Genomic DNA, 23,622 nt, shown 5'->3' on the forward strand with positions numbered 1-23,622 from the left:
CAAACATCAGGTGTGTGAAATGGATAAATAATTTATTTACATATAAAAACATCGACAAGGAGACATGTTTTATTATTATCTACGCTTTTCTTATGTATGCACGTTTGTTACATCAAATTGTTTGCTATCTTTAAATTCTGAGAACGCGATTTTCTCCCACCGCTATAGTTATCGCTCTCAATGGAAAAAAACATGTATGAACTTCGGGGCGATTTCATCTTGAAATTCTGTAATACAAATATTTCCGATCTCTTCGGGCCTTGGATACTTTAAGTTATTGGGCTGGCCTTTAGGGTAGGATATGTCTTCATCCGCAGTAACTCGAGCTTAGACTGCAGCGTCGATACGTTAGCGTCAAGTTGCTGAATTTCTGTCAGGAGAGTGCCTCGGCGGGATATCAGCAGCAGTCTGCAAAAGGGATACTTCAAATTACACTTCGAGAGACATTCGTAAATTTTTTTCAAATATGAGTGGCAATTTGCAACGTCACAGTTGGAAATACGAATTTTTCTGCTCTCCGTTGCAATTATGATTTATAGTGCATATTTGAAGAAATGGGGTGCAAGCGGAAATTTTGAAACGACCAAATAAAAGTGCGTTATGTATGTCGAAGGCGATTAGTCAAATCAGGCATTTTATCAAATGCCTAGGCCGGTAGTCAAATTTTGACAGTTTACGGAATTCTGTAAATTTATGGCGAGGAGTTCACGGGTTTCAATATTTTGGGGAGATTAACTCTTCAAATCTGCGAACTCTCCTTGTTCCTTCCTTTTTACATTTAAATGTTAAAATTTTAAAAATTCTATGTTTTATGATGCGTTGAAAATTTCATGATAAATGTGCATTCAGGATCATAAATTCGTTTAAAACACTATTGTATGCTGCATATTTTTACAGAGAATTCTTTTTTACAGGAGCAACGAATCATTTTGTCTAAAATTAGGGTAAAATATCAAAATTTCAATCTAAGTAAGAATATTTGACTATTTGTCTAGGCATTTGACAAAATGACTGATTTGACTATTGGGCTTCGACACATACAAAGAAGTGCTGCTCGCACCTGTGCCTTGTGACGTCATTCAGTGTCTCTTCAAATTTGAAATCCCTCCTTTGCTTCAGCTGGGTTATTTTCTTGGAAATATCTTTCATTCTCTCTTCCATTCTTTTGTTATCATCTTTTATCCGATTGATCCTTCTTTCGGTTCGGTCCGTTTCCTCTATAACGAGCCGCATTTTCTTTCTCAGGGACTGTAAATAAAAAGAACGTAAGAGCATTATTTCGTCGCCCGGCTGTCAAAAGAGCATAAATACACCTTGAGTTGAGCCCGGGATAGCATAAAATTCGGTGACGAGGCGTGCTTTGCGACGTACCTATAGCTTGACATGTCATTCAAACCTGTGGAAAAGGATCGATAAACAGTAGGGTGGCCCACAAAAAATGAATTTCGGAAATTTATAGCCTTAACCCTCTGAATCGGTTACAGCATGTTCAAAAACACGGTAAATGAAATTTGGGGTCAATCGGACAAAATTAACCCGACGCGCAGTTGCCATTTATCCCCGCAAAAATAGCGAATTTTTACTGTTTTTCAGTAATTTTTCGCTCCCAAAAAATAAAGTCGGAGGGGTCTGCAAATTAAACAGAGGGCAAAATTAGTTCATAAACTACACCCTAGTGAAGTTTTGGTCCCCCTCCATGCTTTTGACCCGACGCGCGGTTGCCATTTTCACGCATGAAAATAGCGAATTTTTGACTGTTTTTGATGATTTTTCCCTCTCGATAAATTAACTTTACAGATGCCTAAATTGTAATCAGAGTGTGAAATTAGTAGCTTAGATGCTCCCAATGCTCCCTTCTGATAATTTTGACACGCTGCGACGTTGCCATTTTTCTGAGCAAAATCGTGAATTTCGACTTATTTCAATATCATCTCTCTAGACCTAAAAAAAAAAAAACTCAGGAGCCATCGAAAAAGTGCGCTAAAACACGGTGATTATATCATGAGTATCTTTTTTGAAAATTTGGACCCTGTAAAATGTTTTAGTCGGCGTGAAGTTACCACTTGGCAAACAGTGGTTGACGGTAATAGTCAATTTTCATACGTTAATGCGCCTTCAATTACATTGGATACTGTGCAATACTTTCGTGGTGGAATAGTTGCATTGGCACCTACAAACCTAACAGGGATACTTCACTCATTGCGCAATGCATGCAGTATCCCTGTTAGGTTTGTAGGCGCCAAAGCAACTATTCCACCACGAAAGTATTGCACGGTATCAAATGTAATTGAAGGCGCACTAACGTATGAAACTTGCCTGTTACCGTCATGGTGTCAGGAGCTATTTTTCAACGAGGAACTTGAATCTCAACTCAAATTTTTAAAATTCCAAAAACCATAATGGCAGAAATTGCCAAAAATGTTATCTTGAGACTTTCGAAATCTCAGACGGTTGACTGCCTGACCCAATTGAATGCTCTTTGTCACATATTTGGAATATTTATTTACTATTTATAAGTATTTAAAAGAAATCAGAGACATGTCGACGGTGAAAGTCGCAATCACATAACTCGTTTGCGGTGTCTGAAATCTCGCCTCTACGTCATTTTTGTAAGGAGAACTAAATGATATATTCTTGAAGTTTTTGCAGAATTTTCTTCGCTTGAGAAGAAAAACATGCAGTTTAAAGAATTGCCGTTGAGTATTTTCCATTTAAAAATGAAGTATGACAGGAGTCTGCGACGTCGCAAACCGAGTTATGTGATGCGACTTTCACCGTCGATGTGGGAAGAAGGAGTCTGCTCGTTAGTTAAGGGCCGTAAGAATGAATGCCAGTGCCAGTCACTGGCATTCATTCTTACTTCTCAAGTTTCATACGTTAGTGCGCCTTCAATTACATTTGATACCGTGCAATACTTTCGTGGTGGAATAGTTGCTTTGGCGCCTACAAACCTAGCAGGGATACTGCATGCATTGCGCAATGAGTGAAGTATCCCTGTTAGGTTTGTAGGTGCCAATGCAAATATTCCACCACGAAAGTATTGCACAGTATCCAATGTAATTGAAAGCGCATTAACGTATGAAAATTGACTATTACCGTCAACTACTGTTTGCCAAGTGGTAACTTCACGCCGACTAAAACATTTTACAGGGTCCAAATTTTCAAAAAAGATACTCATGATATAATCACCGTGTTTTAGCGCACTTTTTCGATGGCTCTTGAGTTTTTTTTTAGGTCTAGAGCGATGATATTGAAATAAGTCGAAAATCACGATTTTGCTCAGAAAAATGGCGACGTCGCAGCGTGTCAAAATTATCAGAAAGGGAGCATTGGGAGCATCTAAGCTACTGATTTCACACTCTGATTACAATTTAGGCATCTGCAAAGTTAATTTATCGAGAGGGAAAAATCATCAAAAATAGTCAAAAATTCGCTATTTTCATGCGAGAAAATGGCAACCGCGCGTCGGGTCAAAAGCATGGAGGGGCATCAAAACTTCACTAGGGTGTAGTTGGTATACTTGGCGTTTTTCTGCTCCAAAATGTTCGTAGAATACTTCTCTCTGCTCGGGCATTAATAATAACTCGATTTGCGGTCTTTGTGGACTGAGGTCATTTTCCTCGCAGATGATCGCATATTCAAAATGTCCACTCAAAAAGTGTCATTGACGGATCCAGGAAGTTGGCAACATTGTTTTTTTTTCTATGAAAGTCTATGGATATGTATCGATTCTCGAAGGGATCAGGTGCTCTACCAAGAATCGTATATTCAACACAGGTTCGGATGGTAGAGAGCCAGTGTTGTCAACTAGTTGGATCTAGAGTCCCTTTATACTGAGAGTCAAGCCAATGTGAATCCATTTCTGATTGGTTCCCGTATTTTAGGCCTTCACAGTGTCACAAACGGGAATAAAGATTACATTTTCACCGATTGCAAAGATTATAATCTGGAATGGACCAGGGAATAACGGGTTCGGCAAGGAACAAACGGAATGAGAGAAGGAACGGAGAAAGGAATTTAAGAATGGGCCGATCAAAGATTACAAAAAACGCTCAATTTCTGTAATCTTTATTCCCGTTTGTGACTCCATGAGGGGGTGTTGTCTTGACTCTCAGTATAAAGGGACTCTAGTTGGATCCATCTTTTAACAGCTTAAACGGATCAGAGATGTCACCCACCAAGTAATTAGAAAGGAGGAAAATGTAGGTGGTACAAACCTCTCGTAAAGCCATTGCTTTGGCATCCATATCGATTCCTTCCTTTTCACGCGGGTCCATTCCACCCGAGAATTTTTGAAGATTCTCGAAGATTTCTTTGGTGACCTGCGCTCAGAAGTAAATGCATTCATAGCTTAAGCACCCTTAGGCATAATTATTTGGACTTATTCGCCAAAGGATGAAAAGTAAAGAAGAGTATTAATTAAATCCGCAGTGGCGTGGCGTGCTCAGCGATATATCGATTGCTCTGCCATTTAAACCTATGGAAAAGGATCGATAAACAGGGTGTTCGCAATGAACACCTTAATTATCGATTCTTTACCACGGCTTCTAATGGGGGAATATCGGTAATTGATAAGTCACGCCTCACCCTTGATAAAATTGTATGAACGACAGGGTTCAATGCTGATTGTAGTTACGCCCTATATTAGGAGGGTAACGAACATCTTAATAATCGGTTCTTCACCATAGCTGGTGAGGCTTCACCCAATGGGGAAAATTCGATCATCGATCATACACGCCTTGCCACTATGTAACTGCAATTCGGATTATTCACGGCTTTTCCCGTGGCTTTGGTCCATAAAGAATAAACACTGAAATTTTATAGCGCACACTTCTATAAAAAATTTCCTCCATGGACATTTTTGAAAAATTACCGAACTTCTTTGAGGTAAAATTTCTTCATTTTTAGCCAATCATTACATCTCTGCCAATTATTTGACACGCATTTTAATAGATTCTTTTTAAAAAGCTTTTTGATTTCCTTCTCTAGCCAAATTGCTTCGATTTCGGAACATCCTCAAACTTCGATTATCCGCAGTGTAGCTCCGTCCCCAGGTTGTAAATTCAACTCTGCCGTGCTAAGGAAAAACGCAGTATGAGCCTTTAGATGTTGCCAGATCTACTTCAATAAAACCAGAATTTTCTTGGAATATTGTGAAGATTTTTCTTCAAATTTTTCAGAAAATTTTGTTCGCATTTTCATCTAAAATATCTAAAAATTTCAAGTAAAAATATGAATAAATTTTCTCAAAAATACTTGTTTTATCCGGAGAAATTTCACATTGGCGCCTACAAACCTAAGGGGACACTTCAAACATTGCGCAATGCGTGAAGTATCCCCTTAGGTTTGTAGGCGCCTGTGCGTTTCGCACCGGCGGCACGAATATTTTTCTTCAAAATTTTCAGACTATTTTGTCCGCATTTCATCTAAAATATCTTAAAATTTCAAGTAAAAATATTAATACATTTTCTCAAAAATACTTGTTTTATCCGAAGAAATTTGGGAACTCTAGAATGTTCATACGGCACTTTTCCTTAGCACGGCAGCACCTTTTTACCGTCTTAGTTAACATACCGCCCTCCAAACACTTTCCGGTACAGATTATGATTCTGGTGAGGATGCTCATGCTCAGACAGCAACGTAGCAACGTCTTAATGAGTCAGTTGCGCTGGTCACACAAAATCGTGCTTTGATGCTTGATTCTTGTAGATTAGTGAAAAATAAAAGGATCTGTCCAAACCGCAACTTTCTACAGTCAATGTTAACAGAGATATCGCCCTTTGAAAAGTCAGGTTTTTAACGTCATCCACCGCGGCAGGGGCGCCCTTGGTTTCTACCTCTTTTGTTCGATCAGTGATTTAGAGGGTGCAACGCGAAACTTCACCGACGTTAAATGTAAGAATCTTAAGAAACAGACGGATTTGCACTTTAAAGATCCTCTAATCATGAGACGATGCACTCGCCGCGAAAAGATTAGGCGGTCAGTCAGTTCGCCTCAGTTTGTTTACGTTTAACGTCGTTGAAGTTTCATGTTGCACCCTCTGCATCACTGATCGAACAAAAGAGGAAGAAACCAGGGGTATCACTGCCGCGGTGGAAGACGTCGGGAACCTGATTTTTCAAAGGGCGATATCTCTGTTAACATTGAATGTAGAAAGTTGCGGATCGGACAGACCTTATTATTTTTCGCTAATCTACAAGAATGAAGTGCGTGAATGAAGAATGAGTGCGTTAGATAATGGAAGTCGAAAATGACATCGTGTTCGACGCCATGACCAAACAACTTGTCTGGTACGGTCATGTCAATAGGATGACGGAAGAGAGGCTGCCAAAAAAAGATGCTTCATTGGGTTCCTCCTGGGTGGAGACGTAGGGGACACCCAGTGAGAGGTTGGCGACAGGGAGTGTTAAATGAGATGAGGGAGTGTCAAGTGTCAACTCCCTGATGACCTGTGGGAAGACCGAGCTATGTAGCGATTAGGCGTCGTAAAGCGCCAAAAAGCGCTTTAAGAAGCGACTCATATGTATGTATGTACAAGAATGAAGAATCAAAACACAATTCTGTGACCAGCGCAACTGACCCATTTAGTGATTTTTACTCACTTTAAATTTTTCCAAATATTGGAGCCGCTTCTCTAGATTTTCTATGCGGTTCGTCAATTTATCGTATTCCCATTGGAGATTTACTATTTGGCCGTTGAATTTTATCATTCTTTCGAGAGCTGCTATTTTCTTTGCACCTGCTTTCTGTAAAACAATTATCAACAGTTAAGGATCAGTTGAAAATGGAGCAGGATCAGCGCGTATAAGTTCCAACATAAAAATGATTTGGATTACGCTACATCGCGCTTAAGAGGTATACCCTTTTGTGAGCAGTGGTTCAAACAAGCAGTTTTATTCTTGATTCAAAACAAAATCTTCTTGATGGCATACTTAAGAACGTTTCTGCCTAAATCGAGTCATTTTTTTCTCTAATGATATTCAAAAATTATGCTGAACGTTATTCAATGCGGATGCTAGGACATAGTGAGTTTTTGGACTACCGCTCTCTTTTTGTGCCGTAGTACATTGATTTATTTTGCGAAGAAAGCCCTGTACTCTTATAGGATGCCTGTCATTCTTAATGTGCTGGAGCGCCTTCAATTTCGTATGATACTGTGCAACACCTCTGTTGTCAAATAGTTGCTTGAAGCGCCGCGCCATGGCATGCTACGGCGCGGCAGGCGGGCGGCCAGCACGCAACGCGCATTGGCGCCTACAAACCTAAGGGGATACTTCAAGCATTGCGCAATGCGTGAAGTATCCTCTTAGGTTTGTAGGCGCCTGTGCGCGTTTGGCACGGGCGGCACGCCACTCCGCTCTGTGTTTGGCTGTAATATTTTAACTCGCGAAGTCAGCGATTTTCAACTGATGATTTTGAAATGTTTGCACACTCTGCGTGGATTATTCTCATTTAAAGTAATGGAAACAAATATGTATTAAAGGAAAAAATAATGTGCGTTTTGTAAATTTTAGGGTTGTTCCGTGTCAAATTTAATGATTTCCAATGCTTTGTGATTTATTCTTTTACATTATATGATTCTACTGTGCTGCTGTGTGATTACGCGCAACCAAACGCTCAAAATTGGACGTATTTGACTCTAAAAAATCGATGCACAAACGGGTTACAACCAAAGATTGCATGCTTTTTGGTTTTCTCCCCTCTTTTATTCATTATTGTTTAGTTTCTTAAACTACGGCTCGTTGAGATTAATATCGATGCCATAGCTTGGAAAAGGTTAGTAGGGTAGATATGGGGATATACCAACATCAATGTTGCCAACTTGTGCAGAAAAATCGTGATTAATTTGGGGTGATGGTTGGGTGATGGGTGTTTTAGTGGATGATATGGCAAAACTGTTTTCATGTTATGACGTAACCAACGTTGTAAAATTGTGCAGAAAAATCGGAATTAATGAGGGAGTGTTTTAGTGTATGGAATGGCAACCATGTTTTCACGTGCGACGTCATCAGTGTCGTAAAATTGAGCGGGAAAATCTGATTTGACCAGGGGGTCGGGTGTGGATTAGTGCACGGGGTATGGAATCCGTGTTTATTGTTGCGGGTTGCCTAAGCGTTAAGGAGGGCTGCCATTATGTGACGTCATTAACAATGTTGCTAAATTTCCGACCCCGCTGGAGATCCCGATTTTACCGAATTAAAAACTAAAATACGAAATTTTACATCTTCTTTCCTTTCTTAAGTATGGCTATTTTTTTTCTATTTATTTCTTTTTTTAATAGTTTGTTTTTTTCCACTTTTCCAGGTCTCACTCCAGTCGTTGACAACATGCGGCTCACTACAATTATTTCTTCTCATTTCACGGCCTGGGTTGGCAACTCGGACCCCAAACTTATAATTATCAATATACTCGGGCCAGCGGGGGCATTGAAAGCTGAAAGCCCTCGCCGAAGCGCGGATTGCGGTGGAGGTGGGGGGTTGGCTGTCCTCCTCCCACGAAACACTCACGCGGTAGGACAAACCCAAGGGCTATATCGTCGACGATATAAGCTTCATGCTTAAATATTGGCCGGTGCCCGGTGAGAAGAGTCTATCTCTGGTAATTTATGGTTAAATGGAGATGTTGCATGTGTGAGGAATTTGCGATTTTGACTGTTGATTCTTATGTAAAAGTTTGCAAGAAACACGATGGTACCACTGGTTTTCTCTGAAATCAACTCCCAAGCTCAAAAAAAGCTCTCAAGTTGAGGCCAAAATGGAGGGGATATTCCACGCTATCCTGAGAGTCCACCTCTACATCAAGACAAACTCTCCATGCAAAGATAGGGAGCAAATTGACAGGGTGCAGGGCAGAGCAAATTGACAGGTGACAGGGTGCAAATTGATTGACAGGGCTGCCACTTTATTTGGGGACTCGGCACTGAAACACGGCAACCCTGCTAATGTATTTGTTCCCTATCTTTGCATGGAGAGTTTGTCTTGAGTTAGACGTGGACTCTCAGGGTAAGGTGGGATATCCCCTCCATTTTGGTCTCAACTTGAGAGCTTTTTTTTGACCTTGGGAGTTGATTTCAGAGAAAATCAGTAGCACTATCGTGTTTCTCGCGAACTTTTACATAAGAATCAACAGTCAAATCGCAAATTCCTCACACATGCAACATCTCCATTCGAAGATTAACACCTGTTAATTTTCGGATTTAGCCCGATCAGGAGATAGGTTTCTGCATATACACAGTATGGTTCATTTTCAATTCGCCGATAAAATTGACTAAAATTCCAGGGCGTTCATATTGAGGCATCGTGCGCTTTTCCGATGAGTAAGTAAAATCCTTGAGAACTTAAAGCTTCATTAAAAGCACGGTTTCCAAATGAGTAGATGCACTATGATTTGCTGTGGATTTTGAATCTCATTCTGTACACAAGCTAATTAATTTACTTTATGATTCTCTGGTTTAGGCTTCAACTGAGATCGTGCGTTTAGTGACACAAACAACTTACATGAAGAACTCTGTTGAGTTGTTTGATAGAGTTTCGTGTGAGTAAAATAGTATTATCAAAATCCGAAATCTGCCCGGAAATTGGAACTTCCAAAATTGCTTGCTTCAAAACAATCTGCAACTACATAAAATGAAGAGGGTGTCACTATAGTCTATATTGAGCTATTTTTTATGCAAAAAGTATGGAGACGTTTGCGACTTTAACAAATTTCAACAGACCTTCGTCAGGACTCAGAAGAAGACAACTGTATAGTCGGTAGTGAGGAACAAAAATTTTACTTAATGATGGTTTTTGCAATTGATAAAAGTAGTCAAAAATTATGGAGATTTTACACCACGGTGATGTGTGTGGACTTGTGTATTGGAGCTCTTTCATGCAGACCCTACGCAGTAATTTATAGATCATAGTAACTTTACATGTTGACTGACCCAGCATTTAGAGTTCATTTAATTTAATAAATTACCTGAATATTTTGCTGGAAATGAGTGCGTTCACTTGACTGCCGCTCTAGCTGATTTGCTATTTGACCGATTTTTTCCTTTGCTGGTTTTATGCTTTGCGAAAACATGTTAACTGAGGATTCTGCCTCGGCCAGCTCGACACAAATAGCTTTTATCTGAAACCGAAATAAATGCAACTAACAGTTTAATGTTTTGCGCCTGAAAATGTCAGGAGGAAGTATTGATAGCTTCCCTGAACAAATAAATATTACGATAAAGGAGTTCGGTAACCCTTGAATATTCAAACGGCGCTCCCTTCATAACTGCTAGCCATGGTTCTCTGAACCGCTGTAGAAAATAATGCGGTGTCAAGTGTGTGTTGAGTCGCAAGAATGCCACTATTCTAACACCGAGGAGCTGTTTTTGCATATCCGGTCAAAATGAAGGCAAATAGTGCTTTGTAACATGGAATGGTTTCAGTAGCGACAGTGTTGTTTGCCCTCATTCAGATCGATGAGAGTTTTATGACGTTTTGTCTCATAATATTTAGTAAAGATACTTTACGAATTTTGATTCAATTTCTTAAACAACTTTGTGAACCATGATATTTATTTCTTATCAAAGACATCAGCTGTGTACCAGCACACTGGGGTAGTATTTTCTATTTTTAGATCACTTAAACTCACCCTAACCATGAAAAATGAAAATGAACGAACATTCCCTGCGTTTTATCGTTTACATTATCAAATATTAACGCAATTCATCGTTTTGCACGTTATTAACCATAGTTGGATCAAATTTCATAAATTTCTCTCACTAAAACTAGGAGGGTGAATAAAATGCGATCTTAAACATACCACTACCAATGAGGCAACTCGTTTTTTCCCCGACGAGGGAACGTAACTCAATTCCAAGGTTGCAACATTGACTCTAACGATTTAATTTTTTACAAGAAAGTACCCGGCAATTTTTGTCTGAAATTTATCTGATCTTTGCACGAGATCGGAAGAAAAATCAGCGAAATTCTTACTTAGAAATGCCCAAGATTCCCCTGGTAAAAATGAATTTTGTAAAGGGAAATTAGGCAACATTGAAATGTAGTTACGTTCTTTCGTGAGAGACACGACGAACTGAGGTAAATAATTTAATTTCAAAGTCACTTTGCGATAAGTGAACCCTACCTTGAGTTCCGATTTGATTTTTTGTCTGCGCAGCTCGCAAAAACACTCCCATTTTGACTCATTGACCAGATGGGATGCAAAGTTGTAGCTATCATACTGTTCCAGGATCCGGAGGTACTCAACACATTCGGGGGGTAGGAAAGTGTTTAAATTTCGATGGACTACGCACTGAGCTAGTTGCATGATGACTGCCGTCGGGGCTGTGGCTGTCTCTAATAATTTTGGCCGTTTTCTGGAGGGGAAAGTTAATTTTAAAGATTAGAAAATTTCCGCAAACACGCAGGATCAATATATTTAAAAGTTTCCGCCGCCATTTTATTTTTTAAAGAGAAATTGTTGGTTGAATCTGTTTCAAAATTTCACTAAATTTTATCGGCAGCCTAAAAAAAATTGAGTGGAATTTTAGGACATCTTCGTTGGTGAACAATTTTTCTGTAAAAAAATAAAATGGCGGCAGAAATTTTTAAACGTCGCACAGTAGATCGAGTCAATTTGAGAGGTCGGACAAGAAATTTTTGCTAAAACTGCAAATGTCGATGTTTATTTCGTCACATACTCAAGTTCAAGGGGTGCTTTAAGAAGAAAATTTCACGAGGGAACCAGTAAGGCCACTTTTAGAACCTCAAAGCTTTGCATAAACGGAGATATAAGCTCTTAAAGTTTCCAAATTTTGTCTGACCTCTCCTATTGACTCGATCCACTATGCGTCGCATGGTGCTTGTGATACTTTGGCCGGAAGGTGACTAAGTGTTCTCCTACTCATCAAGGTGTTGGAAAATAAAATGATTTTCACCATGGTTATCATGGCCAACTGGATTGGACGAATAGGGAGTTGTTGCGTCATGGAGTGGTTTACTTCCTTACACAGCGTTTAAGTCTATAAGCTTTCTAGGTTGTTCCCGACTAGGATATTCTAGAATCAAAGCGGGTACTCGCATTCTTGTCTTACGCAGAGAAGCGATCGACCAATCAGAAAATGGACTATCCAGCTCCAATGCTTTTTTATACGGCGATCCGTGGATAGTCCATTTTCTGATTGGTCGATCGCTTCTCCGCGTAAGACAAGAATGCGAGTACCCGCTTTGATTCTAGGATATCCTAGTCGGGAACAACCTAGAAAGAAGCCAATCAGAAAATGGACTATCCAGCTCCAATGCCTTTTTATACGGCGATCCGTGGATAGTCCATTTTCTGATTGGTCACACGATTTGAAACGTGCAATAACACGTCCATCAGGGAAGCATTGGAGGGATTTTAGAGGTAAATTTCTTGAAAACCTGCTGATTTACTATTTCCGAAACTTTAAAAGTCCAAAGATCAGAGCACTAAAATGCTGATTAAAGTGATGGAACTTTTAAAAAACTGGCTGAAATTCAAGGAATAGCAGACTACCGGCAACGGCAGCGGCATCTCCCATATTTCAACACTCGTAATTTTGAACGATATGGACGAGCGAATAGTACATTTTTGGTGATGCGAGTGCCCACTTTGATTCTGGATCATCCTATTCCCGCCTCCTTAAGGTGTTGAAAAATAAGATGTTTTTTATCGTGGCTATCATGCCGACTGGATTGGACGAATGGGTAGTTGTCACGACATGAAATGGTTTACTTTTCTACCGTAGTGTTTAAGTCTCTGAACTTTCAGGTTTGTTCCTGATTCATTAAATTCCCTATGCAGATGAATGTTTTTATAGATAAGCTTAAAATATAGTCCAAATCGACCACATGTTGCATTTTGGAACTACAATTCCTGGCTCAGCTCAGAGACGACTCATGTGCTATTAGTTTCCTTACGCACATGCGTGTTTTTACGAATGAGCCAGAACTTGTAGTTCCTAATTGCAAAATGTAGCCCAATTTCATGGTTCAATTGCTCATACAAGAGAAATTAGCATTCAAACATTGCTCTCGAAAAAAAAACCTTTACTTATTGTATCAATTAAGCAGAAACAATGCATTATTTCAATATGCATCACTAAGTTATCACTACACAGATGGTGGACGGATAAGTCAGTTGTGAGATCGTGTATTTTGCGATTCACATTCCTTTCAAAATCAAAAATAGAAATCCATTTGCAATATACGAGCAATCACTAATTTGTATGGACGACTAACTTGAACAATTTGAACAGTTGCTCCACTTGTGTCTTTGGTGTGTTTTGCCTGAATTCAAGCTTAAATTTCTTCTCCAGCAGTTTGTCTTTTGCCAGGAGGTTCTCTTGTTTAAGCAGACATTTTGCCACGGACTCCTCCATGGACCTCACAATATCATTCAAGGCACGGAATTCGGCCTCAGCGTTCAGCAAATCATTCCTGAAATTTTTTTTTGCAAAACTTACTCTTTATAACACGGAAGGGAACAACATTTATCATTGGAGGCACATGATTCAGACGCTGCTATCAGCGATTCATTTCGGAGAAATCTCATATATATTCTCTTCATTATTTCTAATTCTCTTTTAAAGAAAATTATTTTGTTTATACTTATTTCCTCCAAATGTTTCGTTTAATTGCATGTTTTTCATGTTTCAGATAAAAACCATGCAACCACTCAATCGTTCAAACTTATGCTTGATCGCATCCCTACCTCCAATGTTTAACTATCCTCTAAAGCCGTAGATACTGCACGACCCATTGAGCAACCATTTCAACCTCAAATTGGCTTCCTATGATGTTGGTCAACTCGTATTTTGTTTCATTTGCAAATTTTAGTCCATCAAAAATGGTTCTCAGCTAAAGAACCATAAACATAGACGAACTTTTAAAGTGTCTGTAATGCAGTCTGCCGGCCAACTAGATGAAATTTGCATGAAATTCCCTGCTCTAAACGTTGCTAGTGGTATGGTGATCGCGATCATTTACACAAACAAGAATCTCTTTCGGTCGGGAGACATTAAATTAAAATTCTTCAAATTTTTAAAAGTCGTCAAAGTCATCGTTGATACATTCAAAATATGTGTACACTGTATAGCATAAGTGTACTAGTGTAATTACCTATTATGAAGTGATGATTGCTATACTGAAAAACTAAAGATATAAAATATGTTTGATGCACGATAGATGCAGGTTTGACCGGTTTCAGAAAAACATGCTAGCACAAAAAAACGCTTGTGAAAATATTGCACTACTTGTAAAGAATGGTATGAAGAAGGTTGTAATCATTATCAATCTTCAACTTACATCAATATATCTTTTTTACTAAGTGAATATTAATGTTTCTTTTATTCGTTGGCCAGGAAATTCACCATGAAACGGAGAGGCGTTTTGTAGAAATGTCCCAAAATATTACAAAACATGTGTTAACGTTGTACCTTAAATTTTCCTCTTTCTTGAGTAGAGACTTGAAACGTTGATGGTATAACTGAGTCCGGGCAATGATCAGATTTTTCAAATTAATGGCTGCTTCAACTTCCAATCTGAAGAGGTATAAGTTCAGAAGTTTCTTGTCAAAATCTTGAACTCTTTCCTAAATCGTTGGATGAAATAACGAGTGAAATTGAAGAGGAAATAAATTAGAAACTTTTAATGAAATATTGTTTGAATCCTGAAATATTTCTCCTTCAAGGAAATGTATATGCTCTCTATGTATGTTCATCATACTAACAGAACATACCTACAGGCACAAACATACATTTATCTTTTCCTCATACTCAATATGGGTTGAGTTCTAGATCTGAATGTATATATGGCAGTGTATTCATCACTTAATGGATTCAGATACTTCTAATTTTAAGTATAAATACTGCACTTTTAAAAATCGACTTTTTTCCAAACATTTGTAGGCTAATCAAGACAGGAATGTTACCATTTGTGACTAAATTATTAAGAAGTCATTTCGTTTATCATGGATAAAATACAACAGATTCAATGATGACATTTGATGACAATCAGAGGCGTGGCGTGAATTGCGATGTATCGATTGTTATGCCATTTAAACCTATGCTAAATAATCGATTATCAAGGTGTTCGCTGCGAACACCCTGTTTATCGATCCTTTTCCATAGGTTTAAATGGCATAGCAATCGATATATCGCAAAGCACGCCACGCCGCGCCACTGATGACAATGTTGAAAAGTTAGTATCGTCGATGGCGAAACTTAAAGAGTGCGAATGTTTGATTCAGACGTTGGAAATCTAAGCATAAAATACCAGATTATACTTCTTTTTTTTAAAAAAAAAAAAAACAACCAACGATTTGTTTTCAACTTTCTTCGCTCATTCTAAAAAATTCACAAAAAAGTTATGAATTTTGACATTTGACACATTTTGAATAGTTTATTATTCTTTTTTTTAAGGAAATAATTTTAGAATTTCAAGAGTTGCACTGAAAAGTTCCTTTTTTATTTTGGCTTCAATTTTTATTTCAGGTGTACAACCCTTAAAAAGTCTTTAAATACTCCGTGAACTTTAAATTTTCGGAAATTATTGTTTTTGCATTACTGCCGTGGCGACTCAAACGTACCTGTAAGTTTTCGATTATTTGCAGCCATTCCTCGTCAATCTGTTTTTTGTACCGCTTCCTCCCCTCTTCAAGTTCTCTGACCTTTCTTTTCCAGTCTTCAACTGCCTTCTCTCTCTCTTCTTGCAGTTCCTCTGGAATTTTAGATAGCTGCAAAATCACACATTAAGGTTATAATCAAGGTGACCCCTAAGGGGCAAAATAGTTAATATAGGGTCTCAAGCAGAGAACTTAGTAATTCTGAATATCATGGAAGTTCGGTGCGTCAAGAGATACCCTACCCCTTCGTGCAACAACAGTTGCCACTCTAACATTGTGTGAAATGTTGTGTAATTTTGAATCTTTTGCAAGTTCAAAAAGATATTTGGAAGCTTAATTGAATACATGAATTATTTCCTGAATAATTGTCTTTGAAATTTTAGATATACGAACATTTTTGATCACATACATTTTTGGCGCTAAGAGACATTAAACAAGAAAAACTCTAAATGCTATTATTAGTCTAGAATATTCATCGACCTACTAGACTACATTTTGCAATCAGGAACTAACAATTTTTAACTCATCTGTAAAATCATTTATCTTGAAGGGGAGACTATTTGAATTGCATTTTGCAAAAAGGAACCAAGAGTGTCCCAATGTCGCTAAGATTGTGCAAATTACATTCTTTGCAATTAAATTACTGGCATCATGCAATAACGTAAATTTACAAAGATAATTTTCATCTTGAATTCACGCAGTTTATTCGCAGTAAAGATAAAACTTGTTTAGATGATCAATTTATACTTGCATGGTAGAAAAAATTGCACAATCTTAGAGCCATCGCAATGCTCTTGGTTCCTCTTTGCAAAATGCAATTCAATTGTACCTCCGTTGTTCTATGGGAAGCAAAAAATATGGTGGCTCCATCTTGCAAAATATAGCACAATGAAGCAATTACAGTAAGCAGAGTCTCAAACATTTTGAAAGTAATCCTATATGATGTTTTTATTATTGTAGTCAGTCAATTTTCTTCGATAAAGGCTTTACCATACCACTTCCTCCAATGGCGGGACGTCCTTCTTCAAGAGGTCCTCCCACCGCACCTCCAAAACACCATCCATCATTTTCACCAAAGCGTTTTCTCGGAATGAGTCCGTGGCGTACTGAAGCTGAAGTTTACTCTCGTCAGTTTTCTGCTTCCGAGTGTAGATCGTTTTTTTCTGCTCAGGAGGTTTACTCTTTATCTGGAAAACAATGCACAACACAATGATGGAAACTGGAGGGTACGTTCCCTGGCCTCTACGCGGCCAACCCCTCAGAGGGCGTTCCGCGCTATCTGAGGCCCACTCCGCGGGTCCCCGTGAGTTAATGTAAATAGAGCGGGCCTATCTATAGATCATCTCCCGTTTATGACCGCTAAAATTATGAAAATCAGCCCAGTAGATATTTAAAACGAATTATGACGAAAAAGGAATATTTGCATTGTTTGAACGGGAAAGTACACAATTCTATCGTACGAAATTTAAAAAATCCGGGTTTTGTTTCCAAACTCTGAATCAAACGAGCTCACTTGAGGAAAATCTTCTGTCGATAGCCGCAAAAATAAGGAAAATCGGCCCAGGAAAATTTTAGAACGAATCGTGACCAAAAATGTAAATTTAAATGGTCAGCGAGTTTACAGCAATAATGATAAAGCCACAGAAATGTATTTCTGAGTCTGTGTGACAACTTCATTCGATTCGTGCATGTATGTGAAGTACCCCCAAAAAGTGCATTTGATTGAGGAAGGGCGGAAGAGCATCGTGGTAATCTCCTCCCTTTGAATTCTTCCTTATCATTCTTTATCAGCTCTCTAAATTTATTATGTATTTTAAAAATTCGGCAGTTCTCTCCTCTAATGGCCACTAAAAATCCTAGAAAGTTTGATGATGAAATTTTGATGTAATATCTGTATACTTAAAATATGCAAGGCCCATGGATTGATATTCGAGATTCCTTCAAAAGGCATGACTGCAGCCCCATAGGCTTACCTCATGAGGTGCAACTTCTAAAATTAGATGGGATTTTTCAATCTGAGTCCAGACCGGATCTTGTGGCGTTGACTCCTCTGATGGGACTAAAAGAAAATAAATACATGATGTGAGATGGTGAAAATCAAACGGATTTCAGACCTGAGGCCTGAGGCTTCAATTTAGTAAAAAAATATAAAAAGTCTAGTGAGCAATAAATTTCCATCAATAAATGTTCGTATGTATCAACGCAACATCGCCCAAAGGATTAAATTCGTCGAAAAAACGAGATTAGATAGAAAATCTTAAAATATTACATTAAGTATTAATTATTGAAAATTCAATTACAAAAAGGCTCGCTACAATCGTCAAACTGACATTTCATCAATTGCATGACCTTGAAACACCCACTACCAAAACGAGTTCTCATACATAATTGGACCGCGTTAAACAGAAAGGAACCAAGCCACATCAGCTAGAGCCAATTTTAATTGGGCAATTTAATTTTTTACATGAAAACGATTGTGCGGATTTTCGCGCAAATTTCAGTGAAAATTCTCCATGGTACGAAGCAAATTCCTTAAAATTTTCAAAGAAATCCGAACAAACGTTCTCTAGTAAAAAAAATTAATTGCCCAGTTAAACTTGGCAATAGCTGATGTGGCTTGGTTCCTTTCTGTTAAACTTGGTCCAATTGCTTTCCACCACTTCCAAATCGTCACAACCATAGCACTGTTTCACATGTACAAGAGTTTTTCATGCCAAATTTTTCGTGAACCTTTCCAATTACTAGAATTTTTGCTTTCCTCTAACATTTCTACCATTTTCGAGCCAAAGTCCGGGAGGAGGGGGGAGAGGAAGAACTCCCGAACATCGTAATTAAAAGTACTCGGGAAAAGAACGTGGATTTCTTGGTTTCTCAAAACTGATCATGCAGACTTGAAGCTCAGCTCTATGAAAATGATTCAGATTTGTGCATGTAGTACAGACATATGAGGAGCATCCGGGAACAGTATTGTGGCTTCCCAATAATAATTTATCGTTCTGCGAGAAAAGGGTTTCTTCTCCGCGGAGGATGTACGCGGTATGTACAAAGAGCATAATTTCTGGACTAGGTAAGTAGTAGGACTAATAAATCAATTTTAAGTTTTTCGTTTCTTAAGGTGATTCGATGGACGCCATATTTTGTGTCAAAACGACATGAGATATATTGCATCGATTGGTTCCATTTTTTCAGCTACTTGTCATTTTTCTCGAATTTTGAGATTACAATTTTGTTGCCCGGAGACTATAGAATTCACTTACCAATTTTCACAAACAAATTCAACGTATTAAGGGCATGGTTTTTTTAGAGGAAAAATGTAGCATTCGACACTGATATCAAAACACTGCGACTGCGAAATTTTTCCTCTGAAAAAACCACGCCTTTAATACGTTGAATTTGGTTGTCAAAATTGATATGTGAATTCTTTAGCCTCCTGGCAACAGAATTGAGATCTCAAAATATGAGAAAAATGACAATTAGAAAAAATAGGACTGAAAAAATAGGACCAATCGATGCAATATATCGCATGTCGTTCTGACACAAAATATAGCGTCCATCGAATCACCGTAAGTCCCTTTTTCCGTGAATTATCAAAAAATGAAGAGGCCTTAATATAGGATGACGTATTATTCCTACTTTTACAAGAAGCCGCTCTTTCATACTGTATAGTTCTCAGCCGTTCGTGCTTCTCTGACATCTCTTGTAGCTCCTTCTCCTTGAGGGCAAACATTTCATCAAAACGCGCGTTGAAGTTCTTTCGCAGCTGAACAGTAGCTTCCTGCGAGCCAAAAAATTGAGAGATGAACCAACATCAGAAGAATGCCATACGAAGTATATTTTTTTTTTCAGGAGGTCGTTCAGAAATTAAAAAGAGTCCACTTGTGGACTGGGTCCTTTTCTTCAAATCTGAGCACTGGCCAGCGAAGAAAAAGGTTGGTAAAAGCAAAAGCAGCAATTAAGCCATTTAAAGCGATGCAAACAAAAATTAGAGATGTAGTAAACAACAAAATGAAAGTATAGTAATCAAAAATCAACAAAATAAAGGAAATCAAATCTGGGCACGAAAATCAGCCCGACTGCATTTGACGTTGCCTAATTTCCTCTCGTGTTTGATTTTGTGAACAGAAATCTGAATAGACTTCATTAACTTTCTGTAAATAATTAAGAATAAACTCTCGAAACTGAAGGTTAAGAGCTTCATTTTCTCTGGAAAAATAAATATACAAGAGTAAACTAGGCAACGTCTGATGTAGTTATGCTATTCCGGTCAAATCTGTAAAATTTTTTACTCTAAAAAATTTTCATTTAAATCAACAAAATTCAGCGTTGCCAACTTGCAAGGATCACTACTGATCCGACCCGAAGTAGCCATTAATTTCCTCGATTAAGCATAAACAGAAATGTGCAAAAAATCCTGACCTCAGTCTTACCATGAGGGAAGGGAATTCCCTCGCGGCGGCCAAGAAACTGTTCAATTGAAGTTGGGAGCAACCGCGGAATTCTTGAAAGACTCCAGCAGGACCATGACTTGGTGGGGCTAGAATGTCGAGCTCGTCCTCAAAAGTTTTTGGAACTTTCAGCGATTTTCCTTGCGATTTTGAGACTGCTCTTCCAAAATTGTCCTTTCTGGAAGCATAGATTGGAATATATGCACTGACGTGCTGAGGAAGAACGCTGTATGAACATTCGAATGTTGCCAAGTCTCTCGCTATTCATTGTTTATTTTTGAGGGAAGTTGTCAATATTTGAGTGGCTTGGAGGACAAGGCGCATAAGTGCAGTTTTCGAAAAAGTTGAGATAGTAAAGATTTTAAGTAAAACTAGTCTTAATGGATATGCTGTGAAAAATTCGCTCCCAAATTCCAATTATTAAGCGTAAAGCAGACAGTTTGAACTTTCTGTTCACCATAAGGATCCATGTAATTTCGAAATTTCAAACACGTATCTTTCGAAACAGCAAAAACTGCACTTATGCACCTTGTCCTCCAAGCCTCTCATTTGTTCCATGAAATTTTTGAATATCTTAGATAAAACTGCGAATAAAAATATTGACAGTATTGCCAAGGAAAATATCCACAAGTTCCCCAGAAAATCCGTATAGTAATCAAAGTAAATTTGGCAACGTCTGAAGGCTCATAATATGGCGTTTTTCTTGAGCACGGCAGAATAGTTATCTTAACAATAAATATAATGGATCAGTCACGCTAGTTTCAGGATCTGGTTTTGATGCTGTAACTCGTTGTATTGCGGAAAGAACAGGTTTTCTCCAAATACAGTGTGTTTCTGCGTGTGTGATAATTTGCCTTCGATTGAAGAGATATGCCAAACGCATTCCCTTGTGTCGATCAAATTGATAGCTAAACTGCGAAACAACTTATTTCCATCGTGGGTTTTCATAAGCTATTTTGTTTTTTCGAAGAGAGGAAAGTCAACTATTTAACTTAAGTCTACGAATAAAGAAGGAAAATTAAGGAAGTTCTCAAGGAATTAAAGTAACTACTTTTCAAATGAAAAAATGAAGTAGGTATGACAGAAAGTCTTATCAGATTGTACTTACGGGTTTTTCCGTAACTTGGCAGAATTAACTTTATCCACCATAGTTTTGTATATTATGGCTCCATAACTTAAATTATCATATAATATTAATAACCAAAATCATGTGCGATTTTTCACTGTCAGCTCAATGACACAACTCAAAAAAGTTGTACAGGAAAGTATAAATGTAAGACCCAATTTGAAGTTTTACCATGCATCAACGATGACCATGGACAAAGGAACGAGGCACCAAAGTAATTACCTTTTGGTAACGTGAGCCCACGGTTTCGTACTTTGATCCTTTGAAATTGAAAAATCCAGCTCTCTTATCTGAACAGAATGTTTCAGCTTCGCGATAGCCTCAGAATCCGTGTAAGGTAGAGCGAAATTTTCAACCAAAAAAGAGTTCCCTATTGCCTGAAATTTGTTTAAAATAAAATTTTAAGTATAGATTTTGCCATGAAGGGAAGTCACATCATTGAATTTTTTTAGAATAATTCGCAAAAAATCAATGATAATCAACTGACGATATCGCTTATCGAGAAGCCAATTGTGTAATTAAAGTGACGTCATTCAGAATATAAACAAACTACGATTTCAAATAAATGAAAATACTCGTTGGACCGCATTCAGCAATAAGGAAACAAGGCACATCAGCTATTGCCAAGTATAATTGGGCAATTTTATGTCCTATAAGAGAACGTTTGTTCAGATGTCATTAAAAATGTTGAGGTTTTTCCTTCGTATTATGCAGAAAATTCCCTGAAATCTGCACAAAAATCCGCGCAGCCGTTTTCATTTGAAAATTTAAACTGCCCAATTAAATTTGGCAATGGCTGATGTGCGGCTTGGTTCATTTCTGCCTAACGCAGTCCACTTACGAAATGCATTTTTTCGAGAAAATTATATGCAAAATCTGAGAGTAAAATGGCTCACATTTTTTTAAAAAAAAATTGTATTTAATATAAGGAAATTTCGGAGGGTCTGGGGCGCCATGCAACGGCATCATACACAGAAAAAAATAAATGGTGCTGAGACAGAACCTTCTGTTTACAGGGCTAGAGGCTGTGAGAACAGAACTTCGGTCGTGGGAACAGAGTGCTCTGTCCTCATAACGGAAGCTTCTGCGACTGTTACAAAGAAGTGCATGAGGCCTGTGAACAGAACTATTTTTTTCGGTGTAAACGAGAGACTAATATACTAAAAATTGAAAAAATAAAAGAAAAAGTCACTTACTTTTAGGCACTTTCCTTTGAACTCCATGACGTCCCAGCACTTTTCAATTATGACGTCTTTCATTCTATCCCATTTGCTAATTTTGGTTTTGTAGTCCACCTGGGTCTTTTCGCGCTCCTCGGCAGACTTTTTGTAAAGCTTTTCTGTGTTTTCGCTATCCAAGTCAAACTCCGATATTGGCAGCTGCTCTTGCTCCGAGAGAGTTTCATTTTTATCGAGCAACTCTTTCAGCTGCGATTTCAAAGTTTCAAACTTGAGCAAGATGTCTTGCTTTTCATTCTCCTCGTCCGAGGTTGTAGGGTTTATTGCTCCCTCGCCCATTGACCTTCTAATATTTAAATCATTGCCGCGAGCAACCGCTTATCCTCAAAAAGAGATACACTGGAAAAAAAATATGGTAAATTTTATCATACATTCGGGGGAGCTTTACCGCACAAGAAAATGACTTAAAAAGTTAAAAGTTAAATTGTTTACTCACTTGCAAGTGAGTCGCGATCGAGCATCGAAAATGGTCCGTACTGACCGAAACGCGTCTGCGGAAAAATAATTAAAAAACATGCAAGTGAGTAAACAATTTAACTTTTAACTTTTTAAATTTTATCATACTCTGACACAGTGATCCGAGTGTGGTAATGAACACCAGACTCGATGGTTGAATTTACCATGTCATGGGAAGTATCACCAAAGTTCTGGTGAATACTATCATAAGTCTGATTATTTTCACTAAACAGTATCACTGTGTAAAAAATCAAGTAGGCTCATGGTAGATGTTACCATACTTTTCTTTCAGTGTAGTCTGAAAAAAAGGTTACTGTTAAAAAACTCGATTTACCTCAATGAAATAAAACGCGCCCAGCACAACATTTTATTTTATTGAGGTAACTCGATTTTTTTTATCACTAACCTTTAGCTTTAAAATCTTAATTCCCCAATGATTTTTAGTCTCTATTTAACGGCATTAAATACATCAAGTCCCCAAGAAGGGAACAGCCAATCAAAACAAATAAATCCTAATCGCGAGGGAGTTGGTGTTGATTATACCAATCTTTTCACCCAATAATAATGGGCGAATCAAAACAAATCCTGTTCGTTATTAAATGGACTAGGTACATTTTACCATTAGGAGCTATCAATTTTGGCTTACCCACAGAAGCACTTATCTACAAAGGGTTAGTCAGGGCACATCAGTTCTGTGTGATTTGAGCCAAGAATCAATGTTCCCTTTTGCAAAATGTT

General features: G+C 38.1%; 1 protein-coding gene across 1 annotated transcript; it reads right to left on the reverse strand.

Annotated features, from left to right (window-relative positions):
* Positions 1 to 73: 73 nt before the first annotated feature.
* LOC109033584 (cilia- and flagella-associated protein 43) lies at positions 74 to 22,737 on the reverse strand. The gene is made up of 16 exons (XM_019046264.2): positions 22,387 to 22,737; positions 21,413 to 21,567; positions 20,047 to 20,242; positions 19,253 to 19,394; positions 17,593 to 17,678; positions 16,615 to 16,806; positions 15,584 to 15,730; positions 14,433 to 14,587; positions 13,237 to 13,434; positions 11,120 to 11,351; positions 9,962 to 10,114; positions 9,499 to 9,618; positions 6,604 to 6,747; positions 4,218 to 4,322; positions 1,061 to 1,248; positions 74 to 408 (listed from the first exon to the last, which is right to left on the reverse strand). The coding sequence occupies exons 1-16, from the start codon at positions 22,705 to 22,707 to the stop codon at positions 270 to 272; spliced, it is 2,673 nt and encodes an 890-aa protein (XP_018901809.2). The 5' UTR covers positions 22,708 to 22,737; the 3' UTR covers positions 74 to 269.
* Between the last annotated feature and the right edge of the window lie 885 nt (positions 22,738 to 23,622).

This window comes from Bemisia tabaci, chromosome 6 (assembly GCF_918797505.1).
Source record: "Bemisia tabaci chromosome 6, PGI_BMITA_v3".
In the NCBI taxonomy this organism is placed as follows: Eukaryota; Metazoa; Arthropoda; class Insecta; order Hemiptera; family Aleyrodidae; genus Bemisia; species Bemisia tabaci.

Coding starts and splice junctions, on each gene's coding strand:
- LOC109033584 (XM_019046264.2), bottom strand. CDS start 22,707: ATGGGCGAGGGAGCAATAAACCCTACAACCTCGGACGAGGAGAATGAA. Junction 14,588..15,583: donor AAATAATCGAAAACTTACAG/GTACGTTTGAGT, acceptor CCAACGATTTAG/GAAAGAGTTCAAGATTTTGA. Junction 1,249..4,217: donor AAGCAATGGCTTTACGAGAG/GTTTGTACCACC, acceptor TTTTATTTACAG/TCCCTGAGAAAGAAAATGCG.